Source organism: Tinamus guttatus, unplaced genomic scaffold (assembly GCF_059628265.1).
Source record: "Tinamus guttatus ecotype Peru unplaced genomic scaffold, ASM5962826v1 Tinamus_guttatus_pri_ptg000125l, whole genome shotgun sequence".
In the NCBI taxonomy this organism is placed as follows: Eukaryota; Metazoa; Chordata; class Aves; order Tinamiformes; family Tinamidae; genus Tinamus; species Tinamus guttatus.
The window spans coordinates 7369736-7383134 of NW_028288659.1; the positions used below are offsets into that span (position 1 = coordinate 7369736).

A 13399-nucleotide genomic window follows, 5' to 3' on the forward strand; every position below is an offset into this window, starting at 1 on the left:
AAGCGGCGCCGCAAGGGCAGGGCGCAGGTCGCCTCGGGCCCCGCAGCCGGGCGGGTAACGGCCCTTCCCGCGCGCCAACGGTCGCCGTGACGGCAGGGGGCGCCGTGCGGCTGCGCGGACTGCAACTCCCGGCGGGCCGGGCGGACTACGACTCCCGGCCTGCCCCGCGCCACGCCAATCAAGCCACGACAGCCAATCGCGGGGCGTCGCTGGTCGCACCCCGCCCTCCCGCCTTAAAAGTGGCCGCAGCTGAGGCGGGTCGGCGGCAGCCGCTGTCTCTCTGTGCTGCTGCTCGCGCGTCCTCCGCCCGCTCCCCGTCCCCTCGTGACCACCCCCCCGCCCTCCTCCACAGCTCGGGTGTCTGGCGGTGGCCCGGGCCGCCCTGGCCGGAAGCGGTCTTTGCCATAGCGACCGTCTCCAGGGTAAATATTCCGGGTGCCCCCGGAAGCGCTTGGGAGCCCTTCTGCCCATGTGGAGGTTCTTCTCATCGCTCCTCGGGGCGTACGCCCTCCCTCCGAGCCACGCGGCCTCGGCGCTAAACATTTTAGGGGATATTCATTAAAAATAAATAAATAAATATTTTTTAAAAAAAAATGAAGTACTGGGCGTGCAGGCGGCTCGGGCCCATCTGCAGGCGCGATTGGCCGAACGCACCTCTCCGCCATCCAATGGGCGGCGGCCACGCTCTGCCCGCAGGAAACCGCACATGGAAAGCGGCAATTGGCGGCGGCGGCCGCGGGCCCCGCCCGTGCCGGCTCGCCACTGGCTGCCTGTTTGGCGTGGTACGCCCTGATTGGCCAGCCGCGCAAGGTGCCCCCCCGCGCCCGCGCGCCCCGCATTGATAAGGTGGAGGGGGGAGGGCCGTTCCGGCGGTCGGCAGTGGCGGCGCGGGGGGTGCGAGGCGGTGGCGGCCGCGCGGGCTCGGAGCGCGAGGGAGGAACCGCGCGGGGCTTCTGCGGCCACCAACGACCGACCGACCAACCACCTACTCAGCCGGCGCCATGAAGCGGCTCTGGGGACTAGCGCTCGCCTGCACGCTGCTGCTGGCCGGTGAGTGCCGGGGCCGCGCGCTCGCCTTCTGGAAGCTTCTGGCGAGAGGCGGTTGGTGGCGGCGGGGCCCCCGCTCCTCTTGAGCCCTTCTCGCTGGGCGCAGAGGGGCCAGCGAGGCCCCTGGGTGGGGCCGTCGGAGCCCCCGGGAGTTGTGAGGGGAGAAGGGGAAAACCCCCCTTCTCCTCGGCGCCCGCGGGCAGCTGCGGCCCAGGGCCGTTCCCTGTAGGGGAGGGAGGCGGGCGGGCGTCGTGCAGGGCCGCGTGTCCTGCCTCTCGCGGACTGCTGCGGGGCGGGAAGAGCCGCATGGGAGCGCTCGTGCCCCGAGGGGAGGCCGGGGGCCGCCCCCTTTCTCCTGTCTCCCGGGGAGTTCAGCTCCCCCCGGGGCGGGCGGGGTCGGTAAATCTGTGAGCAGTGATTGAGTTTTTGGAAGGCCGGATTTGTCTTTTGCTTCACCCCGTGATGCTTCTTGTGTGTTTTTGTTTTTTTAACTTTCTTCCAGTGTCCGTTAGAGCTGATGAAGTGGATGTGGATGGGACCGTGGAAGATGACCTGGGTAAAAGCAGAGAAGGGTCTCGAACAGATGATGAAGTTGTCCAGAGGTTTGTAGCTGGGGGCTTAGGCCCGTTATTCCTGAATGGTTAAAACTATTCTTGTTAATTTAGGGGTCATTTCTTAAAGCTGCACAAGGAATAGAAGACACTGGTGGAGGCGGGGAGTAGCCTTTTCAAGATGTGCTCTCAATAAACTGGAGACACGTAGGCATCTGAGAGTAGGATAGTGTTTGTGAAACACTATATAATATAGAGGAGAGCTGGAGGTAACGGGTTTCAGAAATACTTGGCTTATTTTCTCTAATAGCAGTAGTTGCATAAGAGCTGATAAGTAGAGATTTGTTTCCACAGGTAACTGTGTGTGGTAAACAGTATAAGTTTCATGCCAGATGATGGAATACCAATAAAACACTTAATCTTTTGTGAAATATGCCAAGTGCTGAGGATTAGAGTGGTTTATAGATGCATGTGTTCTTCTCAGTGTTTCTTTATAGGAGGGGAGGAAAAAAAAGACTTGCAAGCAGGATTTTCACCTGAGTCTTACTTGGGTGGAAATTCAGCACTAAGGAATAGTTACTGTTCTATTTCTCTGATGTGGTCATGCAACATAGATTAGATGTGTCAGTAATTAAAAGACTTGCTGTAACACTGAAAACTGCTAAACTGTAAAAATAGTGGTGCTGCATGTGAACAAGATTGCTTGACATTTTGAATTCTATTCTCTTTAGAGAAGAAGAAGCTATTCAGCTAGATGGTCTAAATGCATCCCAAATAAAAGAAATCAGAGAAAAATCTGAAAAATTTGCATTTCAAGCAGAAGTTAACAGAATGATGAAACTTATTATCAACTCATTATATAAAAACAAAGAGGTTGGTGCGTTTTTCAGTAGAACGTGTTAGGACTGTTTGTGTGTTCTTGAATTCCTGACTACTGATTTCTGTTTCAGATTTTCCTGAGGGAACTTATTTCAAATGCTTCTGATGCTTTAGATAAGATACGGTTAATATCCCTAACTGATGAGAATGCTCTTTCTGGTAATGAGGAACTTACTGTCAAAATCAAGGTAAGAAGCATTAGATAACTGTTTTATCCACTCCATTGAGGGGCAGGAGAAGGAAAAAAAAGATGGTAGTGTCTTCTTAACCTGTTAAGGTAGTTGCTTAATGATGATTCTAACTCAAACCAAGGCCACTAGATCAGGACCCTTGCCATTCACTTCACCAGGTAATTTTTTTTTGTCCATTAAAAATATTTTTGGTTTAATAAATAGTAACAAGTGTTGAAGTACTTCAAAGGTAGATTTTTCTGTACTGCTGCTCTTGCTTTGAAATCAGTTTATCAGAGCCAGGCAGGTTTAAAATGGGATGACAAGCTGCCAGGCTCCTTTTACTCCTTCACAGTAGTGAATATTGTCTGAAGGTTCAAAGTGAAATCCAATTTGATCTTTCCTTTCTTTTCAGTGTGACAAAGAGAAGAACATGCTTCATGTTACAGATACGGGTATTGGCATGACAAAGGAGGAGTTGATTAAGAATTTGGGTACCATTGCAAAGTCTGGTACAAGTGAATTCTTAAACAAGATGACTGAAATGCAGGATGATAGTCAGTCAACATCTGAATTAATTGGCCAGTTTGGTGTTGGCTTTTATTCTGCTTTCTTAGTAGCAGACAGAGTTATTGTCACATCAAAACACAATAATGATACTCAGCATATTTGGGAGTCAGACTCAAATGAGTTCTCTGTGATCGATGACCCAAGAGGAAACACTTTAGGACGTGGTACAACCATAAGGTAATTAAGTCTGTTTCCTTGGATTAAGAAGTTGTGTGTGTAGATAGATACCTAGTTTGACAACACTAAAATCACTCGAATACTCCAGTGAATACATACGTTTTTCTGGTCCTGGAGAAACAACTGTTGCCAGACTCATGAGCATCCTAAGTAGTAATTACATGTAAAAGAGTTGTAGAGTTTTACTGCAGTTTGTTTATCTCATGAAATGTCAAGCTGAGAATATTACAAGTATCTTGAAAAGTAACCGGTGGCAAGTAATTCCAGATATTTCCAGCAGCCTGCCAGCTCTTATACCTTCCCAAAGCCATCAGGGCTAAATGAGACTGGCCAGAGGGATGTAGAGCTTCATTTTGGAAACAGATTGCTGCTTATTTCCTGGTGGGACTGGTCTGATAAAAATACAATAGTAGTAGCTTGACAGCACCCCTGCTTTATCACCTCAGGCATATGCATTTCTGTGATTTAGACCTTCCTTTTCATAGAATCATAGAATGCTTAAGGTTGGAAGGGACCTCTAGAGGTCATCTAGTCCAACCCTCCTGCACACGCAGGGTCACCAAGAGCACGTCCAAGTGGGTTTGGAAGATCGTACAGAGAAGGGGACTCTCTAACCTCTCTGGGCAGCCTGTTCCAGTGCTCTGTCACCCTCACTGTCAAGAAATGTTTCCTTAAGTTCCTGTGGAACTTTTGGTGTTTCAGTTGTTTGTGGCCGTTTCCTCTAGTTCTGCCAGTGGCCACCACTGAAAAGAGGCCAGCACCATCCTCCTCACTCCCTCCCTTGAGCTACTTATAGACACTGATTAGATCCCCTCTCAACCTTCTCTTCTCCAGGCTGAACAGGCCCAGCTCCCTCAGCCTCTCCTCATAGGGCAGATGTTCCAGGCCCCTGATCATCCTTGTAGCCCTATGCTGGGCTCTCTCCAGGAGACACACTCTTCTTTCGGAACTGCTGCTTGGAAGAATGAGAGGAAATAAGTTACTCTTCTCAGTGCTTTAGTTTCAAATGAAATCAGTAGGACACCCTCAGCCTGATCACTATAATGTGATTGGAGGTTTTTTAGATTTTTGAACTTTGTACTGTTCTGCGAAATTTTAATATTCCAAAAAGGATTGTATTCTTGAATCATGGGGAGCTTTTTACTACTTCAATTGTGACTAAGTAAACTTGCATCACGGTAACAGCAACAGTGGAAAGGTATCTTATTTCTGTAAGTCTTCTAAAGTACTGGTCTCAGATTTTGAACAAGTGTTTTTTTTTTTTTTTTTTTTTTTTTTTACTTTAGCCTTGTCTTAAAGGAGGAAGCATCTGACTACCTTGAACTGGATACTGTTAAAAATCTAGTCAAGAAATACTCACAATTCATAAACTTCCCCATATATGTGTGGAGCAGCAAGGTCAGTATCTTTTTTATTGAGGGTTAAGTCAGTATGAGCTGAGGCCGGGGGGGTGGTTGGTTTGTTTTTGTTTGTTTTTTTGTTTTTTTTTTTTTTTTTCCTTTTTCTCTATAGTATTAGTGTGGAATTTCTTAACTGTCTTAAAGGATTAAAAAAAAAAAAAGGTGCACTGTCCAAAGCTTCTAAACTTCTTTGACTCAGTGGGAAGGAAAAACTAGCTAGTAATTAAGGTAGCTAGTGGTGCTCTGAAATCTAGCTTGAAAAACAAATTTTCAAGGGACTTGGCTTTGATTCTTTAGAAAGAACATTTTGCCAAAGGAGACAAGACCTGTGCTAATTACTAGGGAAAAATGTTCTCTTGGCCATGCAGTAGAGTGTCTGGTAGTTAGAAGCTTTGCTTAGGTGTAAGGCAGGACTGCTGTACATGTCCTTAAACAGGGCAGTATTTTAATAGTAGTTGTAACAGCTTAACTATCCTTTCAGTGTGACGCTAACTTTAAATCATCTCAGACTATGGCTAGCCTGTGCATCTAATGCTGCTAAAGCTGAATTCTTATAACTGATGGGAGTGGCCTCCTAGTGTGTTGGACGAATGCAGTGCTTTCATGAATAAGTGCAACTCAACATGGAGCTGCCTAGGCAGAAATGCTTGCCATGGGCAAATCACACAAGTTAAACTGGTACTCTGAGTGTTTCTCAGAGAATACTGGAAGTTACCTGGTAGGAAACCAAACCCCTCTTCTGCTGTTTCCAGACAGAAACTGTTGAAGAGCCTGTTGAGGAGGAGGAAGAAGCAAAGGAGAAAGAGGAAACAGATGATGATGAAGCTGCTGTTGAAGAAGAGGAGGAAGAAAAGAAACCAAAAACTAAAAAGGTGAACTGTCAGCCTTCAGAGGTCTTGTAACATATGACAGTTATTTCAGCAGTTTGCATCAGTTTATCTTTCAGAGATGCAATTCACTGTGTGTGCTTTTCAAAAACAGTCCTGTTTACATGTGTGATGAGATAGGTCAGTAAAGAAAATGGGAAATAAGGTAGATTTTGTTGAAATAGAGCAAATGATTTGATGCAGTGAATTCTATTAGAAGTGAAAATGAACTTCAGTAACACTGAATAGTTTGGGTTGAATATGCCCTTTTTTGAAAGCTTTCTTCAGAATGGGGTTGAAATAAAATCCTTGCTAGCAGTGGATGCAGTAAATTTATATTGGCCATAGGGTAGTGTAGACTCTTTGCCATATGCTTATACTTCAAGTGCTTGGCGCTACATAGCACTTAAATGCAGCAGCTATATATAGATCTTGTAGTTTTGTTTTTCCCAAGCTATTTTATGACATAGAGTTCTCTTTGGTGGGATTTATTTAACTGACTGATTTCTAGTAAAGCATGATTCCTTACTGTATGTAATATGCTGTGTATGTACATAGGTTGAAAAGACTGTTTGGGATTGGGAGCTTATGAACGACATAAAACCAATTTGGCAGAGGCCATCTAAAGAAGTTGAAGAAGATGAATACAAAGCTTTTTACAAAACCTTTTCCAAGGTAATTTCCAAGACTGAAGAATTGTTCCAGAACAGTAGATTACTAAAGTATCTCATGATGTGTACATGAAATGGTGCCTGGGTGTTCATGGAATGGACTTACCTATGAATGGCAAGTTAGTTGGTGTTGGTCTGTAGCCTGACAGACAGCAAGCCTAGGATTGCAACCTGTAATCTCCTGTATTGGTAACTTTAGTTGTGGCTTTAAACAGAATTAGTAACTCTTCCAGAACTCTCCCAGATTACTTGCATTTCAGGTGAGTCAGGCATTATTCTCTTCAGTAGAGTCTAATGAAGCCTGAGGAGATAGTTGTAGGGGTTTTTTTTTTTTTTTTTTTTCATACACGCCTAGATCTGGCAAAAACATTTCTCAAAGTGTATTTGTTTTGCCCATATCTTTCCACTGTCAATTAATAGAATTCTCTTCGCAGGAACATGATGATCCTATGGCTTACATCCACTTCACTGCTGAGGGGGAAGTAACTTTCAAATCCATTTTGTTTGTTCCTAATTCTGCTCCACGTGGCCTGTTTGATGAATATGGATCCAAAAAAAGTGATTTTATAAAGGTAAATTAAACAAGTGTTTTGATTCTGGTTTAAAAATAATTAAAACCTCCATAATAACCTGATTACTGTTTCTCTTATTCAGCTGTATGTTCGAAGAGTATTCATCACAGATGACTTCCATGACATGATGCCCAAATATCTCAACTTTGTTAAGGGTGTTGTAAGTATCGTATGTTAGTTGTATTTGACTTCAGTCTTCAAATATTGTTAGCAATATTTAATAAGTATCTTTTTATATTAGGTGGATTCTGATGATCTTCCTCTGAATGTATCTCGTGAAACACTGCAGCAGCATAAGTTGTTAAAGGTAAGCTAATTAGATCATAAACTTTCTCCTGTGAGTAGGCAGGGACTAGTTCAGAATGAAAATATGTAACTGTACCAATATTTGACAGATAAATAGCTTGCTCAGTTTAGCTTAAAGTAGGAATATGAGGTTGAAAGTACAGAAAAGCCCAGCTCTGCTGTTTTTGGACTACCTCTGCTTACCTCTAAGTCAAGGGGAATTAAGCATCCCCCTCATTATGAGATGAGTAGGATTATTGTGGCAGTAGCCAAGAAAGCAAAAGTGGTAGGTGGTACCTGAGAATATCAAAAGCTTATTGCTAAAGCATGGTATTAACACTTTGTATTACTACTATTTTGGGGGGTTTTTTTAGGTGATAAGAAAGAAACTCGTTCGTAAAACTCTTGATATGATCAAGAAAATTGCAGAAGAAAAATACAACGACACATTCTGGAAAGAATTTGGAACTAATGTGAAGCTTGGAGTGATTGAGGATCACTCTAATCGCACACGACTAGCTAAACTTCTTCGCTTCCAGTCTTCTCATCATGAAAGTAACCTTACCAGCCTCGATCAGTACGTGGAAAGGATGAAAGAGAAACAGGACAAGATATATTTTATGGCAGGTGCCAGCAGGAAGGAGGTACGTGAGCATGGAACTGAAAGAGGTGGAAAATTGTTTCTAGGCAAAAATATGGCCACTGTGAACTGTCTGCATTTGCTATGAATGCCAAGTTATTTCATGGTACTGCTACAGTTCAGACTTTTCATATTGCTGCTCATCAAAATACCTGTATGGTGTTCACTACCTGCTGATACCAACACGACTAAAATATTGTCTGTTCTGTTCTCTCTCTTCAGGCTGAGTCCTCACCATTTGTTGAACGCCTGCTGAAGAAGGGCTATGAAGTGATCTATCTGACTGAGCCTGTAGATGAGTACTGCATTCAGGCTCTGCCAGAGTTTGATGGCAAGAGGTTTCAGAATGTAGCTAAGGAAGGCGTTAAGTTTGAAGAAAGCGAAAAATCCAAAGAGAGTCGTGAAGCTTTGGAAAAGGATTTTGAACCACTCTTAAACTGGATGAAAGACAAGGCCTTAAAAGACAAGGTACAAAATGTTGGGCTGTGTAACCCATCTTTGCATATGGTATTGTATTTCTTGCTGTAGCATTTGCCTTGTTAACCCCTTGGACATTAGGGGCATGATAGCTTCTTCTGTCATCCTTATATGGAATGCAATACCAAGTTGGGTAAAATACCTTGTGACTTCGGGAAGATACTGAGCTACTACTGCTGTAGGGCTCTTGGATGCCACTCAAGTGGCCAGGTGAAATACAATTTCAGAGTTGTTGGCTCCCTTCCATAATAAGAGCTTGATTCTGGGAACTAATATTGAGCATTTTTCTCTCTAGATTGAAAAAGCAGTGCTATCTCAACGCTTAACCCAGTCCCCGTGTGCCCTTGTGGCTAGTCAGTATGGATGGTCTGGTAACATGGAAAGAATCATGAAGGCCCAGGCTTACCAGACTGGGAAGGACATATCTACAAAGTAAGTAGACATATGTAGTAGGTTTTTTTTTTAAAAAAAAAAAAAAAAAAAATGATAGCCCAGCTGGCTTGGGGTGATAGAGTTACTGTACCTGTACTCGGTATTAATGGAGTAGAAAGGTATAGTTGTCCTTTACAATATGGCTTAAATACCGAACTTTACTTTCAGCTATTATGCCAGCCAAAAGAAGACTTTTGAAATAAACCCCAGACATCCACTGATAAAGGACATGCTGAGGAGAGTCAAGGTAAATGAGTAACTGCAAAACATTGACTGTGTGGCTGTGTACGAGCTATTTAACAGTGTTTTGTTTTTATTTCTTTTAATGCTTCCCTGTTAGGAAAATGAAGATGACAAAACAGTTTCAGATCTCGCAGTGGTCTTGTTTGAAACCGCAACTTTGAGATCGGGATATATGCTACCAGACACCAAGGAATACGGAGATAGAATAGAAAGGATGCTTCGTTTAAGTTTAAACATTGACCTGGATGCAAAGGTTAGTTGCCTTCAGTTTGAAGGGTGACCCCCCACCCCGGTCTTTAAAGTGGAGAAGCAGGGGTAGACTGCTTAAAAGAAGACTGAAGTGCATATGGCTTCCAGTATGCAGGTGGGCCGTTCGGAGACTAGCTCAAGTCCTGGCTGGGGGGATGAGACTTTCCTTGAAGCTCCTGACCTTCCCTTGAGATGATGCTCTTGCCATTGCCTTGTGTTAAAACAGTGCCTAATTCTTAACTAAATGGTGGCTATACAGGAATAATTCTGTACAAGAATTTCTTGGTATCTTGCTAGAGAAACCATGGCAGTAGCGAATATATATCAGTGGCAGAGAATAACTTGTTCTGCCCTTCAGAAAGCTTGGGGAAAATAGTCAAATGTGGGATCTGGTAATGAGTCTGTTCTAGTCAGTTCCCAACTAGCAAACATCCCAAGCCAATAGAGGTGTAGAACTATTGGGAATACATAGCAAGGTGCCTGTGACCCTCCTGCAGGTGGATGAGGAGCCGGAGGAGCCTGAAGAAGCAGCTGAGGAGGCAGAGCAAGATGAAGACGAAGTAGATGCTGAAGAAAGCGAAACACAGAAGGTGAAGTGACTTGCGTGCAGTTTCGGCTCTGGTGCTTCTCGGCCACACACAAACCTGTTAACTTTGCTTTCCATAACTCCAATAGTTGGCATGAGGTTTTTCCGAGTTTTTCTTGAAGTTGCTACAGAAATGGCCACTTTTTTCCTTAGCACAAAATGCTGTAAGCACGAAACAACTCAAATATGTGGTGACACTGCAGACTTAGTTAAGTAGTTAGTGTTCTGTGTAGTGAGCCTTGACCCTGCTGCTTAATGTGTGCAGCTTTAATGATGTCTTGCTGGGTATGCTATATTCTAGTACTCAGGGGTCTGACCATGATTATCCTGTGTTGGTTCTGCCTGTTTTGTATTGCCTGGCTCTTAGATGAGTCCTACAAGATCATCTCCAATTTTACATACTTGTTTGTGCCAATACTGTTCTTGAAAAGTTGCTTTCTAGGTATCCTGTACTTTAATACTTCAGAGTACTGAAGATGAAATGGCAAACTTGATCTGTTCTTTGCACCTGAGCAGTCTGAAATAAGACTTGGGTGTTTTTTTTTCCTCTTAGAGGATTTAACATGTCATCTGAACAGAAATTTGAGTGCAATTCTTTATTCAGAAGTTTTGTTACTTATGTGACTTGACAGTGTCAATAGTACTTCTCATGGGACAGCTTTTACTACCTTTTCATTTTTCAAAAAGTCTGATTTATCTCTCTTGTCTCAACAGGAATCCACAGATGGGAAAGATGAACTGTAAACTACACGCAACTACCATCCTGTGTTGGGAGCTAGGGAATGTGAATTAGATTGTTCTGTTTGTTGAGGGATGGTATGGGTTTAGGGGCAAAGGAAGTTTTTTTTTTTTTTTTTTTTTTTTCCTTTTTTTAAGTTGACTTTTCTAAAACATTCCTCACGAATGTAAATTTGTACTATTTAACTGACTTCTTGGTGTAAAATCTTGTCATGTACAAAATAAAATGTTCCCAAACACCATATTAACCCTGTTACAGCGTAAGCTCATCTTGTGGGCTACCATTAAAAAGAATTGATGGGATTGCCCTGGGTTTGCTCGAGTGTTCAGGGCCACACAAGAAGCCTGTGGTGGTTCAGGGGTCCCTCCCCCACAAGTGGAAATCCTTTCACTGCTGTATACCTCAAGTTAGGTGTAGTCAAATCTGCCTTGCTTTTGAGCTGGAACACTTGTTACTTGTGAGCTATACCCCTCAACTGTGGAATAATGAGTTCCTAAGTTATGTGGCTACTGTCATCTTGAGAAAGCAGAGATATTTAAAAATAGATACTGTGTTGGAGTGGAGTCCTGCAGCTCAGTGTGAACCAGAGTGCTGTAAAGGAAGTGTAGTTGTAGCCAACTCTGAAGTTCACAGCCTACAGCCACTAACACTGGGCTAAATATAGAACTTGAGTCCTTAAATATAAGGGACAGGTGACCTTCATGTTAGAGACAAGTAAGAGTGGTCTCAATCTGTCACAGGTGTGACAGAAAAGTGTCTTATTAGCTGAGATGATGATGTTCTTTACTGTGCAGCAACAGTGCCTCATAAGTTGTGTAGTTCACCTAAGAGCTAGTCCTCGTTTCTACAATTTTTTAATGTGGAGTCCTTGGCTGTGACAGTTGCTTCTTAATGCTGTTGCCAGACTTTCAGCACTCTTACTCCTGTGTCTGGTGTGCGTGAGTGCTGTAAGTGCTCAGTCTAACCCAAGATCTGGCAGCAGATACCAAATGGAATACAATAGCAGCAGCAAGAGTGGAGGCACCACTTCCACTCATATTAGCTTTATGTGATGTTTGGATTGAGCACTGCATTTTGATCTTGTTTCCACTAGTGCCTCTACTTTGAAACAAATCTTCACAGGGGGTAGGTAGAAAGTGTTTACATGAAGTTTTTCTGCCATCCTTGAGTTCATGACTTGGAATAGGGGGTCTCAGGGCATTCAGGCAAGAGTTTGAGCTTCTCACTCCGAAGCAAAATAAGCTAATTAAGGGCCTGAGATTTACTTTTCACTTTATACTGCCCAAATAATTCTGTTCCTTTGCAATACATACACTTGTATCAGCATGGTTATGGAGTTAGGGTTCCTAGGGAGTTGTTTTTGAAGTGTGTTGTTTGAGACTTCCAGGAAGAATGGGAGCTTCCTAGTTTGGGTTTTTTTTTTTTTTTTTTTTTTTTTTGTCTCACTGCTGTGGTCTTCTGTTATCATTTCTAACAAATGGATGTTTAAGTTGTCTGGAGGCATCTGCCTCGAGCACAGATCAGCAGCTAGCAGTGCATCAGCTTTAGTAGTAGTCCTTTAGTTTTTCATGTAGAGCACCTACTCTTAAAAGTGCACTCCTCTTAAAACAGTCCAACTCATTGTCTTCTGTGCACTGTAGCAAGCAACTGCTCCTGAGATTTTGATTGTGTACTTCTAACTACAGCTCATACCAAATCTAGAGCATTACAGGTTGGAATGTGAAGTATTTTTTCTTGTGTTAAAGATAGAGCTTTTCTGAAGTAGATAAGAAACGAATATACATCCTTCATCTATAATTTTGACCAGCTTGAGTAGCATGTGACTTGCACCTACTGTATGTTTAAGCATTTTTTTTTAATGGTTAATTGTAGAAGGGATATTCTTGGAAGAACAGTATTGTTTGCTGCAGAACTTTATCTGTTAATTATTTGTCCACTTTAAGCAACCTTTGCTCTGTTCCACAGCTGAAGCTCTCACTGCCTTGGTTGGTTAGGATGCCATGTCTGCCTGGATTTCAGACCTAATAAAAGAGCACACACTGAGGGTCGTGGTTCATGCTTCTTCCTCTTCCTCCACTGTGGGTGTTACGTGCAGTCAGGCTGCATGCTGGAGCAACAGGTGTTGGCTATAAATAAGAACAGTGCAGCTGCACAAGCTTTTTGGCCAGCTTGGCAAAGTGCATCAGCACTGGATGAGCTGATCCCAAGAGGGAGGTGCTGGGGTTGTTTGTCCAGTGTGGTTATCCTGGTGCTGAGGAAGCTGCCTTTGCCTCTGAAATCAATGGTGTCAGTGCCGCTGGTCGGAGGGGGGCAGTCTGCCACTGCTCTCGCAAGAGCTTGGGGTAAAACCGATGCTCAGTCAGTGCTGCTCACTTTCCAACAGCAGGAGCATATGGGGCAGGGCTCTAATCAAACAGGCTGGTAAGTGGCTCTCGGGTATCCTTACAACTCAAGTAGAATATAAACGCACTGTTCATGCTAGAAGCTCAGAGAGGGAAGGACGGGATTCCCTGTCAGAGTAACTTGGGGAAAAAGCACAGAGGCCTCTTGGCTCTAGAAGGACAGATGAAACAACAGTTCCCAGTTCAGTTACAATTTAAGGGGAAACTCTAGCCTTGAAGAGAAACAAAATTGCTGAGCATCTTCTTGAGACTTTCTTGACTCTCAGAACAAGGTCTCTTAGATTGAAAACCCTGCACCTCAACCTACATTTAGGAGTATACAAACAAAGCGAAAGAAGAAAAAAGTATTTTCATCAAACTTGACTTAGTAAATACTCTTTCTCTAGACTTAATTCTACCTTTAGTGCAACATTTGAAACTTCATCAAGGTTTCTTTGCTTATA

General features: G+C 43.6%; 1 protein-coding gene across 1 annotated transcript; it reads left to right on the forward strand.

Moving 5' to 3' along the window:
* Positions 1–968: 968 nt before the first annotated feature.
* HSP90B1 (heat shock protein 90 beta family member 1) lies at positions 969–10795 on the forward strand. The gene is made up of 18 exons (XM_088521589.1): positions 969–1050; positions 1550–1649; positions 2330–2471; positions 2549–2665; positions 3063–3394; positions 4681–4792; positions 5547–5666; positions 6219–6335; positions 6766–6903; positions 6986–7063; positions 7145–7210; positions 7563–7832; positions 8051–8296; positions 8601–8737; positions 8906–8984; positions 9078–9233; positions 9727–9819; positions 10530–10795. Exons 1-18 carry the CDS (start codon positions 1002–1004, stop codon positions 10557–10559), a joined length of 2382 nt encoding a protein of 793 aa, XP_088377715.1. The 5' UTR covers positions 969–1001; the 3' UTR covers positions 10560–10795.
* The last annotated feature ends 2604 nt before the right edge of the window (positions 10796–13399 follow it).

Excerpts from the sequence above, each read along its gene's own strand:
- HSP90B1 (XM_088521589.1), top strand. The coding sequence starts at position 1,002 with ATGAAGCGGCTCTGGGGACTAGCGCTCGCCTGCACGCTGCTGCTGGCC. Across the intron at positions 2,472-2,548 it reads CATTATATAAAAACAAAGAG|ATTTTCCTGAGGGAACTTAT; the intron begins GTTGGTGCGTTT and ends TTTCTGTTTCAG. Across the intron at positions 9,234-9,726 it reads ACATTGACCTGGATGCAAAG|GTGGATGAGGAGCCGGAGGA; the intron begins GTTAGTTGCCTT and ends ACCCTCCTGCAG.